The 17389-nt window shown below is 41.9% G+C and overlaps 1 protein-coding gene across 4 annotated transcripts in view; it reads left to right on the top strand.

The window, feature by feature from the left end:
* The window catches only part of GPAM (glycerol-3-phosphate acyltransferase, mitochondrial), a 36641-nt gene extending 19729 nt beyond the window's left edge, over positions 1–16912 (top strand). For all 4 annotated transcript variants that reach the window (XM_038578790.1, XM_038578789.1, XM_038578791.1 and 1 more), the window contains 10 exons: positions 1173–1258; positions 2681–2796; positions 4711–4781; positions 6337–6601; positions 7155–7297; positions 8640–8717; positions 9347–9487; positions 10728–10917; positions 12363–12421; positions 13108–16912. In XM_038578790.1, coding sequence (XP_038434718.1) covers positions 1173–1258; positions 2681–2796; positions 4711–4781; positions 6337–6601; positions 7155–7297; positions 8640–8717; positions 9347–9487; positions 10728–10917; positions 12363–12421; positions 13108–13224 — 1266 coding nt within the window. In that variant the 3' untranslated portion in view covers positions 13225–16912. The remainder of the gene's footprint in view (positions 1–1172; positions 1259–2680; positions 2797–4710; positions 4782–6336; positions 6602–7154; positions 7298–8639; positions 8718–9346; positions 9488–10727; positions 10918–12362; positions 12422–13107) is intronic.
* Positions 16913–17389: the final 477 nt, after the last annotated feature.

The following is a 17389-nucleotide window of genomic DNA, read 5'->3' as shown; positions in this document are numbered from 1 at the left end:
TTCTCTTTTAAAATGAGGGCTATGTCAAAATTGGCATTTCCTAAATTTTCCCACCCAAGTGTGCCTATTGACAAAGGATAGTAAATTTCTATCTCTGGGCAATGCCAGCATCAACATTTTTTGCTATTGTTTCTTTCTTAGTTCATGAGAATTCTTCACATTGATATACGTTGGTATCTTATAGTATGTTTTAAAATTGTCTTTAGAGGAAATTTTTTCAAAACCTACCCCTAAAACCTGGGTAAAATCGACAGTCTAGGACCATGTTCTGTTCTACCGAGTGGAATGCAGCATGCATACATTCAAAGGCACGGTACCGTTTGTGTAGAAGCCTGGTGCTGGCGGGCCCCTGAGGTCCTGGCAGTTTTACTTTCCTGAGATCACTGAATCAGTCCAGGAGAAGGGAGAAGAACGAGTAAGGGAATCGGGAGCCCAGGGACAAGGAGCAGAGGCCTCCTTTTCTTTTTCGTAGTTTTTCTTTAAAGATTCTGACTGTGGTGCTAGGTGCTTTCTGGCCTTACGTGCTTTCAAGAATCTTGTCCTTTCTTAACCACTTTATCCTCTTCAAAATTATTGTACAGCTTCTCTATACTGTTAGGATCTGCTTTTGGATTAAGGGTCTTTTGAATATTATGTGACTTTCAGGTTGTCAGATTTCCTTTAAAAAGCAGGGTTGTATTGATTATCATTATTATTATTATCACTATCATTATGATAACAACAATGATTTTTAAAAGCATGGTTATAAGCATTATATTTTTAAATATAATATTGGGAATGTCAGATAGTTTTGTGTAGATATGAGAAAAGTTCTTGGTAGGGCGTGCAACTCTTGATCTCAGAGTTGGGAGTTCAAGCCTCATGTTGGGTGTGGAGCCTACTTAAAAAATTTTTTTTTAACTAAAAAAATATGTAATTTTGCTTAAGCGTTCATTGTCCCATCCTTTGTATCATCAGTCCTTAGATTTCATGCTTGCCAACATTTGTAGGTGTCGTTCTACACTTTTGAAGGTAGTTTAGCATTAGAAAGTACTTCTTCTGCTCTGTAGCATGGCTCATTTTATAAACCACTCCCTTTTTATTTTTTGAAGATTGAATTATATTTTATATATGCTTATGTAAGCAAGACAATGGGAGTTAATGATTGTATTGTATTCCCTCCCCACCCCCAGGAATATCTAGAAAGCCAAAGTCAGAAACCTGTATCTGCTCCACTTTCTCTAGAGCAAGCATTGTTACCAGCTATACTTCCTTTAAGGTAAGATTTGTGGACATTTTTTATACTACCTAAATTATCAGATAATCTATTACTTCTGGCATTGTACAGAAAGATAGATTTTTTTCTTTTTGTTACAATTTGCTTGCTTGTACAACTTTTATTTTCCCTGGAGTTAATTATAGCTTAAATTTGTCAATGTTTACTTCTTTATGCACTAAACTCAAACTCATCCCCAAATTCTTCTAAAAGATTTTTTTTTAATAATAAATTTATTTTTTTATTGGTGTTCAATTTGCCAACATACAGAATAACACCCAGTGCTCATCCCGTCAGGTGCCCCCCTCAGTGCCCGTCATCCATTCATCCCCCACCCCCTGCCCTCCTCCCCTTCCACCACCCCCAGTTTGCTTCCCAGAGTTAGGAGTCTTTATGTTCTGTCTCCCTTTCTGACATTTCCCACCCATTTCTTCTCCCTTCCCTTCTATTCGCTTTCACTATTATTTATATTCCCCAAATGAATGAGACCATATAATGTTTGTCCTTCTCCGATTGACTTATTTCACTCAGCATAATACCCTCCAGTTCCATCCACGTCGAAGCAAATGGTGGGTATTTGTCATTTCTAATGGCTGAGTAATATTCCATTGTATACATAGACCACATCATCTTTATCCATTCATCTTTCTATGGACACCGAGGCTCCTTCCACAGTTTGGCTGTTGTGGACATTGCTGCTAGAAACATCGGGGTGCAGGTGTCCCAGCGTTTCATTGCATCTGTATCTTTGGGGTGAATCCCCAGCAGTGCAATTGTTGGGTCGTAGGGCAGGTATGAAGAATGAGCACATTCTCATTTTCACATCCTCACTTTGGGTAACTTTTCTCTTGGTCTGTTAAAGGATAGTGAAGTAACACATTTTCATATCAGTCTGGAGGCTTTTGATTATTTGTGTTCTAACATCTTTTTGATTGTGTGAATCAGGTATGAGTTCTTACTTGATTTATACTTTTGAATGTTGGAACTGAATTCCTTTTGGTAGTAGCATAGGTTATGTGTATTGTACCTAAGTGCAGTGTACAGAAGAGTTCCTATGTAGATTTTCTAGAATTTACGTTGAATTGTAACTTAGCAAAATTAAATATTAAGCCCCTCCCTTAATGTGTTCAATTTTAGAAATGTCTTAAAATGAGGTATCTTGCTTTTTTCAGCCAGTGGATTTTGGAAGTGATGTATCAATAGGTTATCTAGTCATGACTCAATAAAATCTTTTGGTCAGGAGAGTATACTACATATATAAATATAGTAAGGCATATTGTGGAGGGAAATAATGCATATAAATCTATTTGTGGTTTAAATTTATATTATAGAGTAATTGAAAGTATCTAAGACATTTATGCCTTAGTTTTGGATAGTTTGCTTATAAAAGAGCTTGTAGAGTCTAATTAAAACAATTCTTTTCAGACCCAGTGATGCTGCTGATGAAGGTGCAGACACATCCATCGATGAGTCCCAAAATGTAACCGATGAATCCTTCCGAAGAAGGCTGATTGCAAATCTGGCTGAGCACATTCTCTTCAGTAAGTACAGTACCAAACCCTTTAATTCTGCATTTGAGACCCAGCGTGGGGCAGGGCGCACCACACTTATTTTGGAACCTGCTGTAGTTAGGTTCTGCTTCTGGTGCCATTACCTACTACACAGGTGGTGATGGCAAGTTATTAGAAGGTGATGCTTTGGGGATTTGAAGTAATCGGGTACATCACACACAGTGCCTGATAATTAGTAGGTGCTTATATGATGAGTCTTATGCTTTTTACAAATGAGTACTGTCACAATGATTTATTGCCTTTTTTGTTCATGAATTTGTTTCTTTGAACTAATTAGTAGTATATCGCATGTGGGTTTATAGTTGCATGTCCCTTTCCCCTGCTGACCCCATATTCATTTTTATCCAGCAAATACTGAGGGGCTGTCGTGTGTGCATACAGCTTTGTTTCAGCCATGGGGGATACAAATGGAATAATTAGCAGTTTTGCATGAGCTTATGCTCTTCTTGGTGGCATAGCCGTGCACACGTAATTCAAGTGGATGTGAGCCAGAGCAGAGTGAGTTGAGTGCAGAATTAGCCATCTCTGAGTCCCAAATGACAGTGTGTATCATGTGGTAGAGTCTGCTTTAAAATCCTGTGGCAGTGGCAGTGGTAGTGGTAGTGGTGAGGTCCCTTGGTGCACAGCCCAGGTGGGCTCTCCTTGTTATTCTCTGAGCCTCACTCCCAGTGAGGCCAGACTCTCAGCACTTCCCGGCAACACCAGTGTGGGGGCTTCCTCACCTCCTCTTGCTCCTGCCACTCCAGCTGCTCCTGCTCTTGCTTCACCCGAAGTCAGGGTATTCTTTCTTATGCACCTCTATTTGTGTCTCTTTCTTGCTTAAATTCTGATGCTAGAAATAATACACCTATAATGTGGAAAAGTTGGAAGATAAATAAAAAATCTCTTACTTAGATAACCAGGGATGTTGCTGTGTAGTCTCTAAAAATGTTTTGTATTGCACTGTTTTCCATTTATAACACAAATATTTATTCATGTTTTTTTAAAAACTATGAATATTCTTTTTAATGGCTATAAATGTGGTAGTTGGTACTTTTTTTTTTGTTTTTCAAACGCTAGAGACAACACTATGAGTGAAGTATTCGTGAATTCATTATCATCTCAGAAAACTCACAGTGTGTTTGTTTTGGATTATTCCATAGATGTTCTCATATTTGATTTATATAATTATTTCCTACAAATTCTGAGTATTGGGTTATGGACTATGGTCATTCTCAAATATATTTTTGCCCTCTCCCTCCATATCTCTACCTGGCAGGTGGGTCATTTCCTCCTCATCCCAGTGAGCGAGGCAGCATTTTCATCTTACCAATGAGGAAGCTACGGCACAGGGGTTGAAGTAATTTTCCCCCCAAGTTATGAAATTAGTCAGTTGTAGAAATTAGATTTTAGCCCAGATTTTCTGACTTCAAATCTACTACTCCTTCTCCCACTGCACACCTGTTTTACTGTGATGGTGAATCTACCTGCAAGAGGAAGGCTGTAGTGGTGCAGCTACTAGAACAGTAGAGATGCAGCTACTAGAGTACTAAGTCAAACTCAAAAGTGGGAGACCCTGTAGAACTGCCAGAACGGCTTCTGCTTTGGGTCTTGGTATTTCTATAAAGGTGTCTCTCGGTCATTCAGTAACTAAATTCCACTGGCCTGTTTGGAAAGTGGAGCTGTCTTAGGCCAGATTCTGTTACATCATCATAGTGATCTCTACTGAGGATCTGTTGGCCAGAGCATGGTGTAATGCTGTAATTTCCCTTCAGTAAACTATAGTGACAGGAAACGTAGAGGTATTTATAGTTTTCAATCCTCCTATTTAAGGTTTAGGTACTTTTTAGAGACTTTCAGTGCTATTAAAAAAAGGGACCCTAAAGCTTTGTGTTTGCCTTCCAGCTGCTAGCAAGTCCTGTGCCATTATGTCAACACACATCGTGGCCTGCCTGCTCCTCTACAGACACAGGCAGGTATGTCTGCAGTGTCACCTGCAGTTAAGGGAAAGCAGAGGATGCCGTGTCTGCTGTTTAAATACTTGTTCACTAATAAGTGTGGTCTCGTCCTGGCTTGTGCTTCTGAGATAAGCAGTAAAATAAGCTAAGCACTCTGCCCACAGGAGCTTACAGATCTGATGGAGAAAGAAGTCTATGTAAAAAAAAAAAAAAAAAAAAAAAAAATCTCAGAGACTGCGTAATACAGATGACAGTAGGACACTCTTTGAGTAATATAGTTCACGTAAATAAGGCATATTGCATGGACATGCAGTAAGTGTTCTGACAACTATTTGACTTAAATTAGGGTCACATTCCCTTCATGCACTTGTCTAAGTACTGTGATGGAAAAGACCACATCTGTTCCACTCAACACCAAACATAGTGCCTACGTATGTGTATATATATTGTAAGCACCAAATAAGTAGTTGTCAGATAGATAAATAAATATTTATTTTTAAAGAATTTATTTATTTATTCATGAGAAACAGAGAGAATGGCAGAGATACAGGCAGAGGGAGAAGCAGGCTTCATATAGGGAGCCTGACGTGGGACTTGATCCTGGGTCTCCAGGATCATGCCCTGGGCCAAAGGCAGTGCTAAACCGCTAAGCCACCCGGGCTGCCCCAGATAAATATTTAAAATGAGGGCACCTGAGTGGCTTAGTTGGTTAAGCATCTGCTTTTGGCTCAGGTCATGGTCCCAGAGTCCTAGGATTGAGCCCCATGATGGGCTCCCTGCACAGCAAGGAGTCTTCATCTCCATCTCCCTCTCCTCCCCCCTGCTCATGCTGTCTCTCACTCCCTCTCTCTTAAATAAACAAATAAAATGTTTTAAAAAAAATACAATAAGGGCAGCCCGGGTGGCTCAGTGGTTTAACTCTGCCTTCAGTCCAGGTTGTGATCTTGGAGACCCGGGATTGAGTCCTGTCAGGCTTCATGCTGGAAGGACTCTGCCTGTGTCTCTGCCTCTTTCTCTCTGTGTCTCTCATGAATAAATAAATAAAATCTTTTATTTAAAAAAAATACAATAAAATGAGGGAAAGTGGGGCACTGGGTGGCTCAGTCAGTTACGTGTCAGCCTTTGGCTCAGGTCATGATCCCGGGGTCTGGGGATCATGCCCTGCATTGGGCTTCCTGCTCAGTGGAAAATATGTTTGTCCCTCTTCATCTGCTCTCCCTGCTTGTGTTCTCTCGTGCTCTCAAATAATAAAATTGTTAAAAAATAAATAAATAAAATGAGGGGAATAATTGCTAAAACATAAGCACTTCTTACTTTTAGATGGCTGCTTATCCCCTTTGTGATCATATCATGTGTTGTGATCAGAGCGTTTTCTGGATGTATCTTGACTTTCTGGAGGACCAGCTTTTTCACCAGTATTTTGATATCCTGTGCCCTGATATTCTGGCCACTATATGACCAACAGTGGGCTGCAGGAAAGCCAAGGCAAGAAATAAAATCATTGGACTGGCCTCTTGGCCTTTTGCGAAGCAGTTTTCCACTGTTGTGAGACCATTTCTGTCTTTTTCTTTAGGGAATTGATCTCTCCACATTGGTGGAAGACTTCTTTGTGATGAAGGAGGAAGTCCTGGCTCGTGATTTTGACCTGGGCTTCTCAGGAAACTCAGAAGATGTAGTCATGCATGCCATACAGCTGCTGGGAAATTGCATCACGATCACCCACACTAGCAGGAATGATGAGTTTTTTATTACTCCCAGCACAACTGTCCCATCAGTCTTTGAACTCAACTTCTACAGCAACGGAGTGCTCCATGTCTTCATCATGGAGGCCATCATAGGTACGGCTTGCCCTGAAATAGCTTCGTGGAAGCTGAAAGGGCCTAAAGCACATGGTGGTGTCTGTTGATTTGGATGGTAGCCCCTTGTTGGAGGGGATGTGTTGCTGTACTTTTAGTTTTCAAATTATGTAGTCTGCTAAATCTCACTTTAACTTATTTTTACATTTATTTATGGATAAGTTGTTACTGAATCACTGTTTGCATAGTGTTACACTTATTACTAAGGAGGAGAGGGAAGGTATTTTGCTATCAGGAGCTGAAAATCTGAGAAGTCCACATGGCAGTGAAGTGAGTATAGGGGATCCAGAGGGAACAGAGAAGGAGAGCAGGAGGGATTGAAGCCCCTGAGGAAGATGTTGGATGGCATTGGGATCATATGGAATTGTGAGGAGTGAATCCTGCAGGGATTTACTTACATTTTTCTCCAGTGAATGCAGACTGTTATTTCTGATTTGTTCATGATCTATTAAGGTAATTCAAGTTTTCTGAGCCGGTCGAAGTTTTCCTTGGAGCTGTAAGGCTGCCGGCTTCATTGATGTTTTCCTTTCCTTAGCCTGCAGCCTTTATGCAGTTCTGAACAAGAGAGGCACAGGAGGGCCTTCAGGTACATCCCCCAGCCTGGTCAGCCAGGAACAGCTGGTGCGGAAGGCTGCCAGCCTCTGCTGTCTTCTCTCTAACGAAGGCACCATATCCCTCGTAAGTGAAGACTTTTTAGTGTTGTCTCTTCTCTTTTCCTTGAGAACTTTAATGCAAACATAAGCCACCTTTGTTCTCGCAGAGAATGTTTGGTCTGTTATTGAAGCTTTACATTCTACTCCTGGGTGTCAGTGACCCTCTGGCCAGTATGTTGTTTACTATCTTTGTTTGCCATTGGGGTCACTGCTCCAGTGAACCCTTCATGTAGTTATGAGGCATGATAGGACAGATTGCTCAACATTCTCCATCAGATGGATCCCAACTGACTGAGCTCTTATTGTACATAAGGCACTGGGTTAGAGGCTTGTAAATAATTAACACGCCCAGAAGATAAGAGCCAGAAAGTCTTAAAAATCATCTGTTCAACCCCTTGTCATTTTACAAATGGGAAAACTAAGTCTCTGCAGGGCTGCTGAGCATTTGTATTCAGTTACCTTTAAACGTCCATAATGAGGCATACATATTAAGCAATAGAATCTTGTTTCTCAGAATCATCAACAAATAGTATTCATATTCTATTTGAAGTCTTGCACTCTCTCTCTCACTTATTTGAATGTGTTCTGGGACATTTATGAGTATGTATATTGTGAGTACAGTGATCTTTGCATATGGTATATTGTCGCCCTGTTGTGGAATCTGTTTTGCATGAACTTTGAGGGACAGGGTTGGATGGGATGGGGTGGATAAAGCTCCCAAGATTGACCTTGTCCTTTTCCTGGGTCATTTTTGAGTTACTTGAATAGCATGTTTCCTCTTCCACTACCTTTACGTACAGTGTTTACTGTAAGGTAGCATTTGCAGAGAAGTTGTCTTATGAAGGAAAAGAAATAGACTGTAGGGGCCTGATGAGCAACCCTTCTGAGAGTTGCCCCACTGTGGGAGGAGACAGTTTCAGGGCATCTGTGCAGGTGGTGCCACTCTGGGTGCTCTACCAGATACAGAACAAGGGCTCTTCTTGAACATTGCCCTTGACCATGGAGGGTGGGCCTCAGGAATCTTAGGACTTGCCTAAGAACAACTTAGTGAGTTGGTTGATATGGAAGCATTTAGCAGTTACCTTGTGCAGTGTTTTCTGTCTTTAAAAAAGGTCAGTGATGGGGGGGCACCTGGTTGACTCAGTTGGGTTAAGCATCTGCCTTCAGCTCAGGTCATGATCCCGGGGTCCTGGGATTGAGCCCTGGTGTCAGGCTCCCTGCTCAGTGAGGAGTCTGCTTCTCCCCCCCCCACCCCTCTCGCTCGCTCTCCTACCCCCTGCACTGGTGTTCTCTGTGTCTCTCAATAAAATCTTTAAAAAATTTTTTAAGAAGGTCAGTGACATTATTTAAATGCCTTTTCTTTTCAGCCTTGTCAGACATTTTACCAAATTTGCCATGAAACAGTAGGAAGGTTTATCCAGTATGGCATTCTCGTTGTGGCAGAGGTAAGAGGAATGGCTTTCCTTTATTTGCCTTTATTCAATTTCTGGCTCTTCCTTATCTTTTCTACCAATTATTTTAACCCGTGTTACAACCAATGATTTTAGCCAATAATTACATCTTGATATATAGTCAAGTCCACATAAAGAGGAAAGAATAGGGAGAGCGAACATCTTTTGGGATTGTTTTTAATATTTTGGTTTCTTTTGTGTAACTGGTGTCTAGAACATATCTTGACTTAGTGACACCCGAAAGTGTTCATTCCAAGATGAGATGTGTCTCATATCCATGTGCTTGTAGCTTGCACACATGCATTTTTCTCTTTTGAGATTTTAATTTTTGTACTTAGTATAGCAGGTATGGCCTGGGAAAGTAGATATCAGTTTAGGGGAGGTCAGGGTATTTTTATTTGCTCTACCTGGCAGCTTCCCCTGCTACCTCTTTCTTTCCTTCTTTCCCTCCTCACTGTCTCCCGAGTGACTGTGTTTGGAGCAGGACGTGGGCTGATGCTGTAGGGGGCTAACAGAGGGGAGTTGGGAGGGCAGGGCGAGAGGATGTTGGTATGACATCCAACCACGCAGATGTCTGTGTGCCCACGCATGTTTGTTTGCTGTTTGCTATCTCTTTGGCATAGCAAGATGACCAGGAAGATATCAGTCCCGGTCTTGCTGAGCAGCAGTGGGACAAGAAGCTTCCTGAGCCTTTGTCTTGGAGAAGTGATGAAGAAGATGAAGACAGTGATTTTGGTGAGGAGCAGCGAGATTGCTACCTGAAGGTACTTCGGTGAAGAATTCTGGTGGACGTTATAGTGAGGAGCTGAGGTTTATGTTGCCCCTAGTCAATGAGGTTCTTAGCAACTGGGACTCTGCTGACTTACCCACAAACCAGCTGTGGTCCTTGCTGCCTAGTAAAGACACTCAAATGTTCACGGTGAGCAAATACCCCCAGTTGCTCAGTTTGGGTGCAGATAATGGAAAAGGAAACAAAATTTGAGAAGATGAACACGAGTGAGACCCTTCCCGACCCTCTCATCAAAATGCACAGGGAACAAAGCTGTTTCCCAAACCTTCACTTCCTCCCGTAGAGGGGGGACAGTGTTCGGTCCTCCACAGAGCCAGCAGTGCTGGACCAGGTGGTGAAGGGAGTAGGTCTCAGCTGCCACGCAGCCCGTGGCTCTGAGTCATGCTCACTCTTGTCAAGCCTTCCCAAATTTCATACGTTGAGCTCTTTGCCTTCAATCAAAACAAATCCCATCACGGGAAACTTCAGATTTATGAGATTGATTGTCCCTGATTTGACCCATTTTTTCTGAATACCTTAAATGGATTACTTAGTAACACCCCTAATTTACACACACACAGACACACAGAGATTCAGGAGGTGTCACTTCTGGAAAGTCCACCTGAGTTTTAGGAGTTTCTGCATTTTGGGTATTATCATCATTAAGATGGGGCAGTGATCTTGCTGCCACACCGCAGAGGGGCTTACCTCTGCAGTTCCTGTTTTGGGGGGTACAGTGAGAGCCCCCTCTGCCACCCAGCACCCCGTCAGCACTACTGTCACTCCCCACTGTGCCGGGATATGGGCCAAAGGCCGTGTGGGGTAGCAGGACGTGAGGGCTGGGGAGGATTGAGGTGACCTTGGTGGTCTTGCCACGTGCCCTCTTTCACACTGGAGTGAAACCCTGGAGGGTCTGGCCTCAGGACCAGCTGTGTTCAGTGATGACGATATGTCGTAACTCTGTCATTCAGGTATGCTGGTTTCTTCTAGGCAGCTGTGTAGGGAGTGCAAACCTCAAATACTATAGAAAGCAGTGACTCCCAATAAAAGAGCCCATTTCAAAGCCAGAGTCCTTTTGAGCAGAGGGTCTGTGTTCCCAGAGCGGCCAGCTGTTTCTGTGAAAGGGCCAGAAGAGGCCACCCGCTCCACTTCTGCCTCTGAGGAGGTTGCTGTGTCACAGGCTTGTTTCTTCTGCCCCTGCTCCATGACTTCATCTCCCACCCTCGCACTCCCAGGTGAGCCAGTCCAAGGAGCACCAGCAGTTCATCACCTTCCTCCAGCGGCTGCTCGGGCCTTTGCTCGAGGCCTACAGCTCGGCCGCCATCTTCATCCACAACTTCAGCGGGCCTGTCCCGGAGCCTGAGTATCTGCAGAAGTTGCACAAGTACTTGATCACCAGGACAGAGAGAAGTGTTGCTGTCTATGGTATGTAGGGCTCTACTCTGGTGTCTTTTAAAAGTTAGGCTTTTTTATTTTTATTTATTTATTTTTTAAAGATTTTTATTTATTTATTCATGAGAGACAGAGAGAGAGAGAAGCAGAGACACAGGCAGAGGGAGGAGCAGGCTCCATGCAGGGAGCCTGACGTGGGACTCGATCCCGGGTCTCCAGGATCAGGCCCGGGGCTGAAGGCAGGTGCTAAACGACTGAGCCACCCAGGGATCCCCAAAAGTTAGGCCTTTTTTGATCACAGGAATCTGCTATTGGTAGACAAAAGGGAAAAAAATGCGAACTTATCCTGATCTCTAACTTCATAGATTGCTATTATTATCTGTGTGGGGATGTTATATAAACGGAATGATACAGGTACTGTCCTGTGTGGCTTCCCTCACTTAACATTGTGAGAGCATACATGATAGCACAGGTGGTCGTTTGGTTATTGTTGTTGCTGTATAGTCCTACCCGGCAGAAACATTTACCTTGTTTCATGTATTTCCATCATTGATGGAGAGTTGGGTTGTCTGCACCTTGGAGCTACGGTGACTAGTGCTACTGCGAACATGTTTGAACACTGGGCAAACATATGCCCTCATTTACACCAGGCTGCATCTAGGAATAGAGTTGCCTGTCACAGCTTCTGGGGGTACTGTGGCTGGTCCTGGGGTGATGTGCCAGTTTGCACGCCCGCAGTGACGGGTTTCCGGTGCTCCCCATCCAGCCACTGCTTAGTAGAGTCCATGTTTATGGGAGTGTGACTAAGGTGGGAGTAGTGTTTTATACAGTGATGGCTTAGGACTGAAACTGCTTGGAATCAATACTTTATTTAGAGGCAGAAGGGACCTAGAGGTGATTTCTCTCTAGAACTATATCTCTCTCTCCCTTCCTCTCCCCATAGTCTTATAGACCTATATAGTTATAGATTTATCTCTAGATAGATATCTAGAGATCGAGTACTCACTTTATAGATGAGGAAGCTATCGTAGGTCACACAGCTAGTTCATGGGCACACCTGGATTCAGAACTCTTTTTTTCTGACCTCTAGATTTGTGCTCTTTCTGACTCCACTGGTATGGGAACATCTGTGCATCACTGTGCAGGTTAACAGAATTTCTCCCCACTGTCTTGTTTACTTCTCTCAAAAAACCCTTCAAGATGGATGTTATAGGTATTTCTCCTTCTTTTCCTTTCTTTCTCGTTTCTTTTCCTCCCTCTTTCTTGCTCTTTTTGCCTTAAAAGATGACAGAATGGGTTTAAAGAAACAGCAAATCCTTTGAGACCTCACAGGTTGCCAGTAGCAGAAGAGCTCGAGCCCGGTCTGCTGACTTGCTCACACCCTCTCCAGGGCCTCCCACACTTTCATACTGTGGATGTTGGGGTTTTTGAGTTTGTCAGGCTTGAACTTTTGACAAGGTCTTATCCTTTCTCTACAGCGGAGAGTGCCACTTACTGCCTTGTGAAGAATGCTGTGAAAATGTTTAAGGATATTGGGGTGAGTACCCACCGCTTATGGTATGAAGGCATGTGTTAACTTCTCTTTCTGATCAGCTCTGGTCTGTTTGAGCCACCTGCATCTGGGGTGGGCCCTGAGAAAAGCAGGTTGTGCTGGACTAGTCATGACCACATTTCTGGGGATTGGGAGGGGGACAGGTATGTTAAAAGTGCCCATCAGTACAGATTTATTCTAATGTTCTGGAATTTCCCTGGCTTTCATTTTTATCCCAAGACCATTTATATATAACTGGTGGCAGTGTGTTTCAAGATGCTACTACAAGTTTTGACAGGGATATTAGTTATGCCATATGATTTTCAGTTACTGGGTTTTTACCAGTATTGCCAGATATACCCTCCAGTGTACTTACCTTCCTTCATGTGTCATATGGGACATGAGTTCCATGGAGGTACTAATGGCATTTGTAAGGAACTATTTGTGACTATCCTAACACAGGTTTTAAAGTATAGTGTACTGATTGGACTCTACCCCAAAGAACACGGCACCTACATCCATAACCTCTCCACCCCATACTTGTGAAAACCCGTAGTACATTTACTTAAAGCCAAGATACAGTTTTATATGCCTTTGTGCATTTTGGGGTCTAGAACAGAGGTCAGGGTTGGTAATAGGAATGTCTCTCTTTTTTTTTTTTAGTTTGTCTTTAATTTAAACTTTCTCTCTAGGTTTTCAAAGAGACCAAACAAAAGAGAGTGTCTGTTTTAGAACTCAGCAGCACGTTTCTACCTCAACGCAACCGGCAAAAACTCCTAGAATACATTCTGAGTTTTGTGGTGCTGTAGGTAACTCCTGGCACCTCTGGCAAGTTAAGGGCATGGGACGAGTCCCTGGTAGGCTCCAGCCTCTGGCTTGAGAGTTGAAGGTGCCAGCGTGTGGTCAGGCCTGACCTGTCCTAATCTGACGTGCTGGAAGACAAGTGCCTTCCCCTCCGTGGGTCTGTGCTTATCCCTACTCCGAGATGACACAGCAGCCTCCGCTTGCAATTCATCATCAATAGATGACAAAATGAAATCTCAAAAAATTATTTTGGAGTTTATATGAAAAGATTTACCTTTTAAGTATAGGACTAAACTACTGTGATGGGCACAAAAATGTAGATTCGTTCTAGAACTGAATCTTGTATACTTAATACTGTCGGATAATTTGTCGGTATACTTTCTGATTAACGGTTAATACTTCCTTTAAACATAATTGAGTCATCCATTCACTGTTGATTTTTTTTTTTTTTTCAGTTTTTGTCAATAATAGCTAAGTCTTAAAGGGGACACCTTTCATCCCAAAGTGCTTTACAAATAATGGGCTGATCTTTATCACACCCAGGTATCACTGTGCTGTCCTTCGCAGTCAGATTTAGAAAGTTTTTTAAAAGCTACCTGAAAACACAATATTAGTTTATGTCAGAAATAGAGCTAATGTGATCAAACTGTTACCATCAGGAGGTAAATTTGGCTGGCAAAATTCAAGGTGAACTTGGCCAGAACACTGACTTTGAACTTTTGCTCATGTAAAAAAAGTGCCATTGAGTTTTAAATGACCAGCAAGGATTTAGGAACGAGTCCTGTTTTATGTCTGTACCCCTTCCCACCCTCGGGTGGCACCCGCCTGTCATAGGTGCAGCTCTTTCTTGGAGATTCTCCAACCAAATAGCAGTTGTCCTAACCTGATTAGCTTGGCCTGAGAGACTGTGTTAGGGTAAAGTGCTGTGGTGATAGGCTGCTGCCCCAGGGCTCATGTACCTTGTACAGATTGTGCACTGCATCCAGTCCAGGTGACTGGTGCCCACTCAAGTTGTGTGGTGTACAACCTGTGCCATATATGTCGTAGCCCTGTTGACTAGTCATCGGTTTGAGGCATGTATGGATTTTTAGCTATGAGGAAAAACCATGGTTTTTAAAAAATGTATGTGGGTTACATGCCTACACCCTGATGCCACATAGTGGCAAATTGTCATGAAAAATTGTCTGTTCATAATGGGTAGGTGCCTTTTTATGAGCAGGGAGCATAACTGTGCATTGTAATTATGGTGATTTCATAAAGATCATGTGATATGAAAATATTTTCTAGCATCTTACTGTTCTTTCTCTCCACGGTATTATGGAATTAGGAATTTTTCTTGAAGAATATTGCATATAGTCTTTGAATTAGAAAGTACTGAGAATTTAGTTTGTACTTTTATAAGCTTGGACTTTAAACACTAATTGTATCGTCCTCTGTGTGTGTCAGGAGAGGAAAGGGTACTGATCGGTACTTCATGTTGTATGAAATATCTCCTTTGAAACTCATAGCAATAATGCTGTGCTGTGGTGATCTTTTTCCAGTCTTCTCAAATTCCGTGTGTAGGTTATATTTGTTCTTGATAGGAACTCATGTACCCTTAAGCCATTGTCAGTGTTGTAGCGGCTCTGGTGTGGAGCGGGGTCTCCACCTTGTAGCACTCCGTTTGACTAACGGGGACAGAGGAGCACTTCTGTGGACTGGAGCTGTGCCTGTGGAGGAACACCCAGGGAGACTTACTAATCCCCACGGGCGTTCCTTTTCTCGACTGGCCGTCATCGCACTAGTCTCTCTCATTCTCCCTCTAAATCATAGATCAAGGATTGCTCAGATTCTCTCAGTTACCTGGGAAGTCAAGGTTGGGAGTGACTTTGAGTGGAGTCTGCTGCCCTACCTGAGACTTCTGCTAAGAGCCACTGCTGTGCTGGCCTGAGCAGGGAACAGTGGCTCCTCTGGCTTTATTTTCCTTTTCAGTTGGTTTGTTTTCTGGAAATATAATCAGATGCTTTGAGGAATGCGATGTATGATTTGCTAGCTCTCTCGCAACTTAACTCACTGTGAGAATAAATATGCATGCTTTTTGTAATTAACTGGTGCTTTGAAAACCTTTTTTAAGGAAGAATAATCTCAACCAAAGTTATGCTCATCCAGACAAGCTGACCCTGAGTTAATTTTAGCACAACTCATTCTTCAGTGCCTCATTACTGAAAAAAACATACATCATCACAGTAAGGCTTCCAGGTAGCACTGTTTTTGCTTAAAGATTTATTTTCACTGTTTTCCAAAAGCGAATGGCTTCCATGTAAGATTAAACAAACTAGGTGCTTGTAAATAATTTATTACAGTTTACTCTCCTGCATTTCTCTAACACTGAAATGCATGCCCTCCAGGGGAAGACTGTGAGTCAAATTAAAAAACAAACAAAATCCAATAATAAGCAATATGAATCTGCACGCTTTCCAACTGAGAATGTCCTAAGTGATTTCAGAAAGAGGAAGGATTTTTTTTCTTCCTTAAATTTCAAGAAAAAACAAAGGGAAGGAATTTGTGTGCAACATGGAGAACTAGTAACAGAGAAAGTACTCGCGAGTCTTTCTTCTGAGACCTGTTCAGTCTCTCAAAGTCACGAGGACGAGTGGAGAAAATACATCAGGGATTGCCATGAATGTAAACTCAGATTGTGAAGCTTCCAGGCACCTGAAGGGGCAAAGCATTTCCCATGGTTCTCCATGTGATCTCAGTGCTCTGTGAGATGTTCATAGGTGTTTTATAGAAGAAGTGTTGGTGATAAAATAAATGTGGATCCTCTTTTTTTTTTTTTTTTTTAAAGAAACTCCCATTGTGCACTAGCATGGTGAGGGCTCAGGATATGCCAGTCCCAAGCCTGTTTAACCTGGCATTTCCAAACCGTTGTGATCCTCTTTTCCCCTTGGCACCCCTATGAACCTCTCACTAATATGCCATGGAAAACATTTTGGGAACCACTACATTAGGTAGTTCTTTAAGGGGACAAAACAGAATGAGATGGCAGGGAGGCAGAGTTTGCATGCATTGTGTATAGTCACGTTCTAGTTAGTGGGTGTATGTTTTCTTCCCTGGAGACAATAAGCACAGAAAACTAATATAGGCGGTCAGAGCTCTTTCCTTTGAAGGAGAGATTGGCTGTCAATGATCCTGGGTTTTTCCCCCCGAAAGTAGCAAAATTAACACAAGGATTAACTGGGGTAAATAATTAAGATTTTAATTCAGATCTAGAAGAAAATAATGCACAACTGAATGCAGATTTTTATCCACAGGTAGTTCTAGTGTTTAGAAATGATAAGATCTATCATTGAAGTTTCTAAGACTTAATTTGGATGTAAATCTGTTTTTTAAAACACTCTTTTTAGGAACTTGAGACTTGGCCTCTGGTGTTCTAGTTTAATACAAACTAATGATTGCATTTGAAAGAATTTTGACTTTATTTCTAAACATCTAAAGCTCTGAAATGCCTTGATGGAAGGTGTTATTTTTCCTGTTGTACAAAGAAATGTTAAATTGTTGTAAAAAGAATTACTATAAAGTACTGTGAAATAATACTATGTGATTTTGTGAGCGAAACTTATTTGGAAACGTTGATTGATTTTTATGCCTGTTAATGTATTGTAAGAAACACAGAAGTGTAGTTTTCTTTTAATAAACCAAAAAATGAATACATTCTTGATGTCTTGCATTTGTAGTTAAAAGTTCCTGACATAACTCATTATACAGTTGTTCTTGTTTGATTTTATATAGCACTTTATTAAAATGCTTATAGGAAATGATCTTACATAAATTTATGAGCCTGCATGCAGTGCATGGTTTTATTACGGACCCAGAACTCTCCAACTGCGATCAAGCATTTGCTCTCCTTAGTAAATATTCACATCACAGAGATAGACTTTGAGTTTCTGTAAAGATCCCTTTAAACTGGGTGCTTCTGTCATATTTTTATGTACTGAAGTGTTCGTTTTTTTCTCCCAATAGTTCATAATATTTGCTCAAAAAAATATTAGTTGACTTTTTTGACAAGGCAAGTATTTTCTTATAGCACATTTTTCTGTGGATCCTTCACAATCACTCCAATGCAGCCTTTTCAGGAGCATGCCCTTTGGAAAGGGAGCAAACACGTGCCTGGCCATGCTGTCCCTGTCC

The sequence above is a fragment of the Canis lupus genome, chromosome 28, assembly GCF_011100685.1.
Source record: "Canis lupus familiaris isolate Mischka breed German Shepherd chromosome 28, alternate assembly UU_Cfam_GSD_1.0, whole genome shotgun sequence".
In the NCBI taxonomy this organism is placed as follows: Eukaryota; Metazoa; Chordata; class Mammalia; order Carnivora; family Canidae; genus Canis; species Canis lupus.
Note: the sequence above shows the minus strand (reverse complement) of the source record. Positions and strands in the feature narration are given on the sequence as shown.